We start from the raw sequence: 13439 nt of genomic DNA, 5'->3' as shown, positions 1-13439 counted from the left end.
TCACTGTGAGCTGAATTCGCAGCTTTTCAAATTGCCTCTGAAAAGCAAGTATGCTGTTGATATAAAGATTTGCTTAATCCCTCAGATGACCGTAGAAGTGTACATTTCCCTCAAATAACTTGCTAGTGATTTTTCTTCACTATGATATTCACAAGCTAATTTTGATAACGTCTATTTCAAAAGTGATCCTTAGCTAGGCAGGTCTTAAGCAATATTGTAACAATTGCAAAAAAAAAAAAAAATCCCAAACACCAAAAAACTATAAAATAAAACCACTGAGTGCTTTCACAAGGTCTCCTGATCCAATGGCTTCCCTGTGCGGGGCTTTGTCTTTCTTCGGAGCTGGCAGGTGTCTCTCGGGCTGGAATGCCACGTACTTCAACCTGGGCTCAGCCTCAGGCCTCCTTCCAGGGGCATACATCAGCCCTATCCTCTCTGGTCCAGCTCGGCTGGTCCCCTGACCCTCCTGGGTTTCCAGCTTGCTTCTCCAATTGAGGATACCCCTGAACACCTCCCACTGAGGAGAACTGGGGCTCTGTCTTTGTCCCTCCAGGGCTGAGCACAAGCCTGGCACAGTTACTGCTGAACAATGGATTGGCAGTGGTCCTAGACCTGAGCTTATAAATATGGGTTGGGGAGTAGAACGCCCTCGGGGAAGCCTGTTTGATTTGTTTTCTACCCTGTCTTAGGTAGGGATGCTACCCTCCCATCTGAGCCCCTGCCTGGAAGATTCCTATGGTCCTCCTGATACCAAGATTCTGTGAATCAGGGTGGCCCTATTGCTTATCATTCAGGCTGCCCACGGTCCCCTACCAGTGATTCTTCCTCTGTGCCCTTTGGCTGCCTCTGTCCTCAGGCCCCACACCAGTCATGTGCTGACATGAAGGAGTCACGCTGGGGTCTAGAGCAGCGGGCTGTCCCTCAGCTTTGGCTCTTTTGCCAAATTTAGCCACACATATTGTAGGATAAAGTTTCAGAGGTTCGAGCAGGGAGTTAGGGTGGACATGCACCACAAAAAGAAGGAGTGTTATGTGGAAACTAATTTGACAATAAACTATTAAAAAAATTAAAAAAAAAAAAAAAAGAAGGCTTGGTCTTAACTCCGTCACTTCAGCACACCTTTATTGAGCACCTCTGAAATTGTGTTGCCAAAGGAGAGCAGAGATGACTGAAACCACAGGGGATCTCCCTGGGGCATCTCTGTGTGTCTCTGGGACGACAGAGCTAGGTCAGGGCAACCCTGGCAAGAAGCTGGCCCTGAACAGTGGATCCACATGACGAGGCTGCTCCCAAGCTCTGCTCTTTATGGGCACCAGTAAGAAGCCCTTGCATGGAGTAGAGCTGGGCTCTCTCTTATATCTGGAAGACTATATAGTTCTTCTCTTTAAATCTACTATCCACAGGCTCCAGTGGGATAAGAATTTGGTCTTTAACTTGCTCTGTTTTGGACAAACACTTCACATGACCAATGTAAACTGTTGCATAGTTTTGCATAGGCCTTCTCGTTCATTCCAGAAATTCTCCATCAGCTGACAAACCCAAATTGTTCTGGCCCCAGGGAATTCAAAGCCCTTTCCCTTCCAAATACACATTTCTTCTCGTTGTGCCCCTTTGACGAGAAGTGTAGAGAGTGGAGGAAGAAGACCAGAAAGGGCAGGAGACACACAGGTATCCATGGGATAGCGCGATGGGGATGAGCCATTGCCTTCCTGAGCCCACCTCTCAGCCACCCCCTGCACAGCCCCTGGCCTCTGCTCCACACAGGCTGGCACTCTTCCAGTGCCATGTTGGCCACCTCCTCCATGTGATCAAAGTGATGTGTTTCCTGTAGCAAGCTCCTTTTAAGAATTCCTTCAGGCCTCACCATGGATGTTAAGAGTGAGTGCTGCAGAGAGAAGATGGGATACCCATGGTCTTATTCCTGGGCTGACCTCTGCTGCCAGGGTGCTAGGCTGCATGAGGCTTGTGGGGTAGCATCAAAGGCTTGGTGGCCGGGAATGCCATGGGGAAGTGGTGGCCGGATGCAAGGCATATCCCATATCTGCTAGCAGCCGCTGCTTTGCCCAGCAAAGTCCTGAGCTGATGAGGTGAGGGCAGATGGAGATCTCGTTGGGTCACGTGGATGAGGAGGTCGGGGGCTTGTGGCTGTGCACAAACTCTGGGCCAGGCACAGGGAAGTGGACGGAGCGCACATCTTAAGGGCTCAATCGGGCACTGCTTTCCTGAGCAAGAGAGGTGCGGCCTGAACAGGACCGGCCACCATGTCCAGTCATACTCTGGCCAGTGCCACAGTGTCAGGGCTCAGTACTGCACAGACAGGCCTGGCACAGAGACCCCACCCAGCAAATTCTTGGCTCCTCAGGCCTGGCTCTGGGCCCTGTGAGTACTCGGCGTGGAGCCCGGAGCCAGGGGCACAGGACTTATGGTGTTCAGGCAAGTGGACATGTAGAAGCACGTGTGCTAGACTCCTCAGCTGGTGGCTCTCAGTCAATGCGACTGATCAGGGCCCGGCCGCCCGCACTCAGTGCGCACCGGCCGTGGGGGGCTTCGGAAGAGGCTGGTGCCGACTGGCTACTCGGCCTCCACCAGCTGCTCCAGGCGCTGCAGCATCGTCAGACGCAGGGCTTGGAACCTGGAGGGAGACACAGCCATGGGGACTCACTGACAAGGGAGGACACAGGGAGAGGAGAGAAGAGCGAGGGAGCACACAGGTGCCTGGGCCAGGAGACCCACGGCTGGTTACCAGCCACCATCTCTCCTCCACCAAGGAGAGAGAGGAGCCAGGCCCACGCCCTGCAAGACGGCTGGCTTAGCGGAGCAGTCAGATGGGGCTGCACACCCTGGTAGGCTTCAAAAGCAGAGTGCGCTGTTCCTTTCCAAAGATTCCCCAGTACAGAAAGGGGCATGTTGGGGGTGGACAGGGTGGCAGTGCAGGGATCAGGAAGCCCGTGCTCAAGCCCAGCCTTGTCAATGATCTGTGCTGCGACCTTCCTCACTTCAGGCCTCCATTTCCTCTCTGTGCACTGAATAGCCTGCCCAGGTGGCCCCCAGGTCCCCTTCCAGCTCCAAAACCCTTCAGCGACACTGCAGACTGCACGGCTGACTGCCTGAGTGAGGCCTCACTGCGTGGACGGAAGTCTGCGGGGCGTGGGGAGGGCCGTGGCTTTCCAAAAATCACTCAGCCAGAAACTGAAATCCAAACCAGTCCCTCCACTGCAGGCCCTCCCTCCTTCCCTTCCTAAATGGCGGTGGGGGGGGGGTTAGACTCCAGCTCTGGCTGATGCCCCACATGCTCTCCCTGCCCTACCCTCCACACTGCAGAGGGACAGACCAGCCACCGGGCTGTGTGACTTGACTAACCTCACCCAGCTGGGCCTTGATGTAGCTTCCCCAGGAGCCAGCGGGTGATACCTGCCACTTTCCACTGGACGGGTCCCCCACTGAACTGATATAGAAAGTTCCAACAGCCGCGCTTTCTGGCAGGCTCGGAGGCCCCACCAGCACGAAAGACGCAGACCAGGCTGAATGTGCCCCGAGCAGGGCCTTCTTCTCGGTTGCCCCTACAGGGCTGTGTCACCAGAAGAGCTTGTTACCCTGGTCCAGTGCCCACCCGCGCTCCTGCCTGACGCTCCCGCTCAGTTTCAACAGCCGGGTCATTCGCATGTTGGTGAGGTGCTGAGGCCAGACGGCGGCTTGCACCGCCTTCTGCCATCCCGGCAGGCTGTCACCCCAGCTTGGTGTCAACACTGAGCAGGGGGCCAGAGGGAGGCGCTGGGGAGCCAGGGCTGGCAGGGGTGGGGAGAGCTCTCCCGGGGAGTGCTCTGCCCTGCACACCAGCCTGATGCGTGGGGCCCGCGACTGGCTCCTTCTGGGCTGCTTACTTCATGGTCAGTTTGATTATTTCTCTTTCCTCCTCTTCTTTTAATTTTTCAACAAAACTGTCCAGCACCGGCATTTCAAATTTAATGTACTGAGCGACCTAGAAAATCCAAGAACATTTGAATGTGCTTTCAATTAGAAGCCAAAAGTGTGTTTGCTTTTCCTGGTGGCTTCCACAGCAGCCAATCCAGCGATGTCNCCCCCCCCCCCCCCCGCCAGCACTCTGTCTGTACAAGGATGGAGGACATATGGGCCCATTATTACCTCATGGGCCACTATCATCCCAGGGAGGAAAGATGAAGCTGGATATTAGGAAAATTATTCAATAGAGAGCAGGGCCACGCAGAGTGTTTTCTGGGGTGGGGGTGGGGGGTGCTGGGAACACCACTGTTTCTATCCGTGGAATGAAGCTGCACTAGTCTGTGAATGGTCACCAGCCTTCGCCTTGGGTCCAAACCCTATAGGCCTTTTCTGTGTAGGGGAGTTTGGCAATGTGCTCACTCCTAGCCTAGGACTCAGGCTGTGGTAAGAGTTAGCCACCCTGGGTAGGCCCTAGTTAAGGAGCCCTTGTGTAGGTCTTTAACATAATAACTAAACACAATCTAATGAAGGAAGAGGTTCTACTTGCCTAGGGGAAAAGCACAAGCTATGCTTTTCTAGGACCCAACTTCCTCTTTCCCCTAGGCCTGCTGTTAGAGCTGGCGGTCACTGACAGGAGGAGGGAGAGCTGGCGCCCTCACTCTGCCAGGCTCGGGGGCCTTCACGACAGCTGTGTGGCCCCTGGAGACATCCCTCGGGAGGGCTCTGGCCAAGGTGCCCTTCAGAGCCCTCGGGGGCCCCCATGCTGTCAACCAGCCCCTGCTTCAGGAGCAGGCCTCCCTGAGCCTCAGCCCCGACTCACGTCGTGGGGGACCTCCTCGCCCAGGTCGGCTTCCATCAGGAACATCCTGGCGATCTTCTCACACGGCCCGTGCAGGATTCTGGAAATCAGTGGGTACTCACAGTCTTTTAATTTTGTTCGCTCTGAAAGAGAAGGCAGTTTACAAAATTCATGGGGCATTAGGACTGCCCCTGTTTGTGCCAGGCTGGGAATGTGGTAGAAAATGGATGTCCGTTGGGGTCCGGGAACCTTCTCCAGGCTTTGAAGAGAAGGGTGCCCTGAATGATGTGTGGCTGCGACCCGCAGCAGAGACCCAGGTCAGAGAGGAACAGGAGCTGAGGAAGAAGAAGAGAGGGGAGACAGGCCATAGGGAGGCCAGTGCTGTGCAGAGGGCCATGTGAGTTCTGCAGACGTACTTGGGAGTGGGGTGGGGGGTGAAGGCCTTCAGCTCCAACACACAGACCTTGATGTGCACCCTCCAACCCCTCCCAATTGAGTGAGGCTGGAGACGGTGGCTTCCCTTGTGGCTTTGGTGGGATTCTGAGGGGTAGCAAGTATGCCTGGGTTTGGGCCTGGCAGAGGCATTCGTGGTGGCCCCCCGCCCAAGCAGCATGGCCCTCAGGGAAGGAGCATGGCCAGCGAGACTGCCAGATGGACAGCGACTTTTGTTTTCATGACCTGGAAGCACAAGCGGACACTTACCCCCAGACTCGTGAACAATGTAGAGCGCAAACTCACTGGGGCCATTTTCCACCTGTACAGGCAGTGACAGGAAGTCAGAGCAGGGCTTTCTGGGACAAGACAGACAGACAGGGATCCCTGGCAGGAACCACGCCCCTAGTGCTACACACAGGAGTCCCCAAGGATCCTCCCCTCTCTTTGCTCTAAATCCCAGAGATGCTGCTTCAGCCCAGGACACCTTGCTAGATCTTCTACCCAGGAACTATGGGCAGTTTCCCCAGCCTTTGCCAGCCCCCTCCTCCAACAAAACAGCAGGCCCATCAGCATCCCCGGGCCAAGGCCGCTCATGGCCAGACTTACTCGGAACTTGTTCAGCAGCAGGGTGAGCACGTGCAGGGTTGTCATGGTGCTGTTGACCCTCACGTTGGTCACGGAGCCATAGGCAGGAGTGAACACTGAGGTCTGTAGAGGGAGGCGGAGAGTTCAAGGCAGGGCCAGAGGGACATGGAACTGACATCAGGCAGGGTCTGGGGCACGCTGTCAGCCAAGTGGTCCAGAGTGACAGGTGGACCTGGGCTGTGGGAACACCTGTGCTTGTCCGATCACAGGTCCCCACACAGCCGTGCCCACATCTGGATGCACTTGGGGAAGCTGTGGCAGCAGAGGACTGTAAGAAAGCTGCTTCTGGAGCGATCCGGGCCAAGCTGTCTGATCTTAGGAGCCAGTCCCACGGAAGTACTTCACAGGGGGTGTGGGGGGACCAGTCTCCTTCTCACTCTTTCTCTGCGTCAAATTGCCAAGTGTCTGCTGATTCTAAGACAGAAAGTTTTCAAATCCGTCCGCTCCTTCCCCTGCTCTCAGTGGTGCCCAAGGTGAGGCTGTCAGTCTACACTGTATGAGTGCCACCTTTTCCCTTCCAATCTCAGCACTTTCCATCCATGCTCCACCCTGCTGCCCAAAGGAACAACCTTTCAAAAACCTCGCAGCTCTGTATGTTCCAGACCAGCTGCATTAGCATAGTCTTGGCTCCCAGCCCCAGACTCCTGAATCAGAACCTGTATTTTGAGGAAACCACCAGGTGATGCTCTCCATACAATACAATTTGAGAAGCACTGTCTTCTAGCACAGTTCTTGTTAAAAGTCTCTGAAGGCTTCCCATGGCCTAAACAATACCATTGCAGCTCTTCACTGTTTACACGTGTGATATGATGATTCTCTCCCCAACTCCCTGTGGTCCAGCCACACGGACTCTTCACATTATGTTCCTTGCCTTTGCCTATGAGACATCTTATATCCAGTCAATGAGGGCATCGCCTGAGGCTTAATAGTCCTCAATGAGCACTAGGCAGGTTATAGACCTGCTGAACGTTTCACCCCAAATCTTTGATTGGCTCCTTACCACAGCTTTTCGAAGTACCTGTCACTAGTCCCCCTTTTAAGAAAGGATGTGGAAGCTTGGAGAGGTCAAGTAGCTTGTCAAGGTCACCCATCTAGAAAGGGCAGAGCCTTTGGAAACCCCCTGCTTTAGGGCCTCCCTGTGAGACTCACTCCCCCGAGGTGAGCTCTTCCTTGCCTTCCAAAACCAAACTCAAATGTGCACATTTCTCCTCTGCGGTCCTAGCTCTGCCTTCCCCTGGATGTAACTGGGGCTCAGGTGTATATGAAGGACTTGCTCAGTGTCCCCAAGCACCAGGGTCAGACTCAAGTCCAGACCTGCCTCCTTCATAGTTAAGACGTAGAATGACTCTGGGAGATACAGAACGCCACAGTAGGCTTTCAGTCCCCAAGAAATACGGACTGAAGGAGTTAGGCCATTTCAAGAAGAAAGGTCTTGTCAACCAGATGTTGTTAGTACTCTTCTTCTGCCTGACACCTTTTCTCACGAGGATACTGACCAGCTCCACGTAGGAACAGAGCTCCCAGTGCTGCTTTGCATCTCTAACCACAAAGGTTTCTCTCTGGCAGAACACCTTTGAATCCAACAGCCCAGGGCAAAGCACAGCCCAGGGCAAGTTTAACCCAGTCTGGAAATCATACCAACATTACTGTGAATCAGAATAGTTTTGGAAAATGATTGAGTGAAGTACTAGTGTGTGATCCTAAGAAAGAAAACCCAGACTAACCTCAGGAAGTCAATTCTAGGAATTTATTTTCTCTAATTGCTGCCTGTGACTCACGTACTTTGTCGATTTCTAAGGATACAAGGATAGGGATTCGGAATGGATTCTAAGTAAGATGGGGGAAGGCGAGCCCTTTACTCAGCCGGGGGATGGGAATCAACATACTTAAGATACTAGCTCACGTCCTGGGATTTAGTCAGTTTGCCTAGAAGAATGGACCCACCTTCTGTAGATAAATCTGTCACTAGGGCAAAGAGCTGCCCTGAGTGGGTTCCAGGCTAGTGTGTTGAGTGTCGGGCTGGCTGAGGAGCCCTTCTGGCCAGGGCAGCTCCAATGGGCTGTGATAAAAGCTCTCACTGTTCATTTCTGTGCATTTCCAAGGAAACAGAGTGCTCAGATACCCATGTCTCTGGGACATTTGCGATGACTAAAATAAGGTTTAATGTGCCAGACACACCTCTTAGAGCTGAGTAACTCTCTCTTAGGAGGGGGTAAATGTACTGGAGATAAACCCCACTACTTGGTACCCTGAGTCATGGATCAAAAGGTTCCTCTTTTAGGAACATAGAAATACAAAGAGCCTAATCCCATGTAAATATTTAACGTTTTTGAATAATTCCTTAAAATAGCATATAAATATCTAATACGCTTTCATAACGCTTTATGGACTAACCTCCTTTGGATTAAGATTTAAAGACTATCCAGGCCAGACTGTGGGGCCTTTGGCTAATCCAGACCATTCTTAATCTCTGCTTAACTTCAGCCCTGCCTCCCCTGCCTTGTCAGGAAACTCTACTCTCAAATAGTCCTGGGCTTTCCTGCACTCAGCAAAGATAACCTATTGTCACTCCTGAGCACTCACGCCAACCCAGCACAGAGCAGAAGGTGGGTCCTGACAGCACTTGCCTTGCTGAATTCTTCACCCCGAAGTCCAGGCTGCCCCAAGAGCACTTGAGTGGCTCCTGGTAGGCCTCACCTGGGTAACTGTTCTTGAGGTCTGACCCCAAGAGTTGCCTTTGCCAGGCCCCCTCCCCCTCCCCTGAGTCATTGTCTATCAAGACGGGCAGCTGCCTCAGCTGGAAACCCCTGCTTCCATTTCCCAGCGCTGCAGGATGTGGCCCTGTTACAGGACACTCCATCCGGGGCCTCACCCACACTGCCATGCATGCCATTTATAGAAACAATCAACTTCTCCTTTTACACTTCAGTTTGTTTAGGGACTGATGTCATCTGGGGAAGGAGATCTTTTCCTAAGGTCAGTACAATGCGCACCCGGACAAAAGGCTAAGTGCTGGGAACCAGGAGCAGGGCAACTTCTCTGGGACACAGAAGCACGCGCCCCTGGGCACACCTCAACCGAGGCGGCTAATCTGCCCTGCAAGAATGCCAGCAGCACATCGTGTTCCCACAAAACCATCAGCTGAGCTCTGGTGGAAACCTCATGGAAAACTGCCTAATTAGACGAAAACATGGTATTACTTTCCAAAAATCCTTGCAACTTACAAAAATGCATTGACAGTGAGTATGTGGTAAAAAGAAAAAAAAAAAGAAAGAAAAGAAATACACAGGCTTTGGAGTCACTTTTTTTGAATGCTACTTCGATGTGACTTTGGGCAAGTTCTTTCTCCTCCTGAGCCCATCTCCTCATGAGGACACAGATACGACCACACCAGTCCACAGGGCCATGGACTCTGACAAGACTTCTGTGCGGCGTGGCTTACAGAAGGCCCAACAGTTGCACCCGTGCGTGCATGGGCCTGATTCCCTGTGGCCTCAGCCTCAGGGCCCAGGGGAGAGGCCGGGCTGGGACATCACCTTGTGGTTGTAAAAGTGCCCGTTGATGGAGAACCGGTGTCTCCGGATCCTCTGGGCCTCCCCGGGGGCGCGGGACCGGGGCCTCCTCTGGATCACACAGGCTGCGTCGCTCTTGGTCCGCATCAGCTGTGGGATCTCCTCGTCCTCCTCCAGGGGCTCTGTGGGGAGGAAAGAATGAGGAAGTTGGTCCCGGGTGGAGCGAAGGTGCCAGAGACCTGCTGTGCTGCGGTGCATGGGCCTGGCATCCTGGGGCTTTGTGGCGGCACCACGCTGCAGCCCACGGTAATGCTGCTGCTGCTGTGACAGAGGCCAGCATCCAGCTTGGGTGATGCTCGCTTAGCAGACGGGGAAGCTGACCCCAGACAGGAAGACCTGTGTCACCACACCACATGGCCGTGGTGTGGGCCTCTGTCTCTGGGCACCCAGGGCAGGTCTTAGGCGGCCCTGTCCCTATCCTCTGAGCCCCCACTGAGTGTGAGGGGGACAGATGAACAGTCTGAACCCCAGAGTGTGAGGAAGATGTCTTAGAGGCTTGCAGGGCCAGGAGGGTGCCCTGCCTGCCACCGATGTTCTCTCCTTTTTATAATGCAGCATGGTCCAGGGGTCTCAGGCAAATCATGTCACATCTGCAAGCCTCTGCTTCCTTTGCTATGAGGAGCTGCTGAGAATGCCTCGTACTGAGGAGGGATTTAGCCGGTGATGCTCCTGAAGACAAGTGAAGCCACTCTGTGCCCCTCCACAAAGCTGTTCTTCAGAGCCAAGCTCCTCTGCTCCTACCTGGGCTGAGGGAGACATGGTCCCGGGTAGCCTGAGGCCCCCCTTACCTGAGTTGTCTTTGGAACTCTCGGTGCTGTGCGCTGTCTGAGCGCTTGGCTCCTGGGCAGTGACCTTGCCATCCTGAAGAAGTGGCTCCTTTCTGAAAAGAAAATCATGGTGCTCAGAGAGCTGCTGACAGAGAACAGTAGCTCAAGTGAGAGAGACAAGGCTGGAGGCTTCTGAGGCCGGGACAGAAGTGAGAAGCAGGGCAGGCCGAGGTAAGGCTGGATTTCACACTGAACTCATGCAAAATATTAAAAGAAGAGCCATGGTGTCTTCTGGAAGGAAGGGGAGTCTGGCCCGTAGACCTGAGTGGCCTTGTCCTCGTTGCACAGACACAGGGACACAGGCGGGGCCCACGCACTCCTGGGCACCAGCAGAGGGGGTGCTATCTGTGGCTGCGTGCTGAGTGGGCTTCCTGGGCTTCCCTCAGGCCTCATGGAGTATCGGGCAGGCGCAACCTCGAGGGGCCGACCGCTGGGCCTCTGGGCGGGGTGGGCTCCAAGTGAGGGTACAGGTGCCAGGCTGGAGAAGGGAAAGTGTGTGATGGGAGATAGCCCCACAGCCATGAGGGAGCCATGGAGCAGGCAGAAGAGCCAAACTCAGTCTAAGAGGCCTTTGAGGGTCCTGCTGCCTGTCTGCTCATGTGGCTGCTTTTACCCCAGGAAGTGGGACGCACTTGCAGCCTTTCTAAGGAGTCCATCCAAATGCTCTACTCTAAGTCTGCATGGCGTGCAATTGGGGGGTGTTAAGCGGCCTCAGAACAGCACCTTTACTTGAATTTTTGAATTTCTGCCTCTCAAAAGGATTCATTATATGCAGGAGCAAGCAAAACTCAGCGGCTAACTGCCCTTTACCGGGGGTGACAGGGCAGGAGGAGGCGAATGTCCACTAAGCAATAAAATAGGAAACTGTTTCATCATGAGTAAAACATATTTCTGATATCAAAATAAATCTGATATCAAGTTCAAATAAATTATTAGAAACCAATGCTGATATTAAAATAAAAGCAGAGCAGGAAGAGGTGAGATCTGTGTGAATTTTTGAGCTAGAATGGGAGATGCTAAAAACCATTCATTTTGTCCAGGATGTGGGGAGTCCCTGGCTCTAGCTTGTCCCCTTGCAGACAAGGTGGTTCCTGCGAATGTATCAGAAACATAACTGGAGGTGATGGGAGTCTGGAAAGTTCTTCAAGAGTGAGATGATGTGGCCATCATCTAGAAAGATCATTTGTTGGCAGGTGAGGCCATGGGGTACCAAGGATGAGGCTGGCTTGTGCTCTCCTGTGCCCCATGATGGATCAGGGCTTCTGCCCTGAGACTGAGGACAGCAGCCCCTGAACCTTTTCGAAAAGTAAGCAGGGTTGAAGAGTTGTCAAGGAGGCCAGCTGGTCCTGCCTCAGCCATCCTGGCACTCACAGGTGGCAGCTGGGCTGTCCAGGCGTCCAGGAGGCTGAAGGGAGATGCACTCGCTCCCTGTCGTCCTGGATCTGGAGCCGGATTGGCCGCCTCAGTCCCCAGGCAATGTTGAGAAGTCCCTCAATGATCAAAGCGCCTTCCTCCTGTGGAAACCCACACAGGTTAGCCTCGTTCCACAGAGTGGCCCACCTCAGGGGTCACTGCCCAACCTCCCCGAGCCCCCGTCAGGCCCAGCCTGTCATCCATGGGACTCCCTGTACACTCCTGGCCCCACACACATCCTCTCCTGCTTGGGGTCCTAGTCTCCCCCCGGGGGGAGGCACATAAGCCTCTACGTGCCACAAGGCGTAAGGCCATGGGACTGACCGGAGGAAGCCTGAGGCGTGCCCTTTCACCGCTCAGCTCCCTCTGGCCAGGGACACGGCCCGGGACAGGGCGCTGAGTCAGGCGTCCCACAGGAACCCAACTTCTATCCAGCAAGCACGTCCACACAGGAATAAGGAAGCGTGTTCCAGAGAAGCATGGCCACGGTGACACCAGTGCCAAGAGGGGTGGTTTTCCACACCCCTCCTCTGATGCTGCACGTGGGAAGGGGCCCCAGGGTCACCAGGTCCTGCTGCGAACATGCGGAGGGCACTGGATTTCATTCCCTGCTGCTCCTTGGAGCTGGGTCACAGCCTCACCCTTCTCCCCACACTGCGTCCATTTGCCGCAGTAACCACTCGAGTGGGCGGGACTCACCCCCAGATTTCCAAGCTGTCTTCTTTCCTGAGGGCCAGTCTCGCGTTCCTCACCACCTGGACACTGCCAGCCCCGTGTCCCACCACTGACACGAACACTCGGAATATCTATGACAGCTCCCATTCTGGGTCCCCAAGCAGCCTTGATTTCCCAAGGTCTGGGGGTGGCACAGCTACTGCCCTTCTGCCAAACTCTGAGGTCCTCGTTGTCAGGCCCTCCAGACGCACCCTCAGCGGGCTTCTACTCACACCCCTCAGGTCTTTGATTCTGTTTCTGACCTATTTCAGGCTCCTATGTATGTGTGGCCACCTCCGGGCTCCCTGCGCCCAGCCTAACGGCCCCCACGAGTGTGCCTGGCCAGGCTGCTCCCAGAGCGTCTGCCTGAACTCCTCTCGGCCTCACTTTCCCCAGAGCTGTGGTCCTCCCAGCTCCACACTCCTCATCTGCTCTGATGCTAGCCCTTGGGCAGCGAACTTTGAGCCTCATTCTCCCACTGCTATCTTGAACATCACTCTAGATTCACAAATTCCACTTCTTTCTCCTCACAGGCATGGGAAGCCTTGGGAGAAGAAGGGACCTTGTAGAAACTTCTTTATGTCCCCGGAAAGCTTACAGAAGGTGTGCCTTGCGGTGTTGATTTCAAAGTAAGTTAGTAATCGCTTAAAACACACAGCCATCCCCAGAGAAAACAGTTCCACTCTGTTCAAGGTTATCAAAAGTACACATGGCTTTCTGCAATGGCCTTGCACTATTTGTTAACAACAACAACAAACAAACAAACAAACAAACAAACCAGAGCGAGATTTTTGATAACCTCCGATGTTACACAGTCACAGATAGGGAACTAACCCTGCCAACAAAGGAAAGTCTGCATTGATTCACTGGAGTTAAAGGGGGTTTGTTTCCTGCCTTGGCCTCGGAGGCCTCTGTCAGATGTCCACACGTCGCTGGAGCGGGCCGCTGCCGGCCTGAACCCCTCAGCGTGTCTGTTCACGGACACCCGTGCCTGCCGGCCCGGACCCGGTGGAGGGAGATCAAGCAGTCAGGTGCCGGCTGTGAGAGTCAGGAGGAAGAGAGAGCACGGCTGGG

At 54.1% G+C, this 13439-nt stretch overlaps 1 protein-coding gene across 2 annotated transcripts in view; it reads right to left on the bottom strand.

Moving 5' to 3' along the window:
* Nucleotides 1-1096: 1096 nt before the first annotated feature.
* Nucleotides 1097-13439, bottom strand: part of RASSF4 (Ras association domain family member 4) — a 31420-nt gene continuing 19077 nt past the window's right edge. For both annotated transcript variants that reach the window (XM_077780256.1, XM_077780261.1), the window contains exons 4-11: nt 11610-11752; nt 10200-10291; nt 9376-9533; nt 5801-5902; nt 5462-5513; nt 4781-4902; nt 3882-3979; nt 1097-2632 (exon numbers count right to left, since the gene is read on the bottom strand). In XM_077780256.1, the coding sequence (XP_077636382.1) occupies nt 2572-2632; nt 3882-3979; nt 4781-4902; nt 5462-5513; nt 5801-5902; nt 9376-9533; nt 10200-10291; nt 11610-11752 (828 nt within the window). In that variant the 3' untranslated portion in view covers nt 1097-2571. The remainder of the gene's footprint in view (nt 2633-3881; nt 3980-4780; nt 4903-5461; nt 5514-5800; nt 5903-9375; nt 9534-10199; nt 10292-11609; nt 11753-13439) is intronic.

Source organism: Crocuta crocuta, unplaced genomic scaffold, assembly GCF_008692635.1.
Source record: "Crocuta crocuta isolate KB4526 unplaced genomic scaffold, BGI_CrCroc_1.0 scaffold170, whole genome shotgun sequence".
Lineage (NCBI taxonomy): Eukaryota > Metazoa > Chordata > Mammalia > Carnivora > Hyaenidae > Crocuta > Crocuta crocuta.
This window is presented reverse-complemented; position numbering and strand designations above follow the sequence as displayed.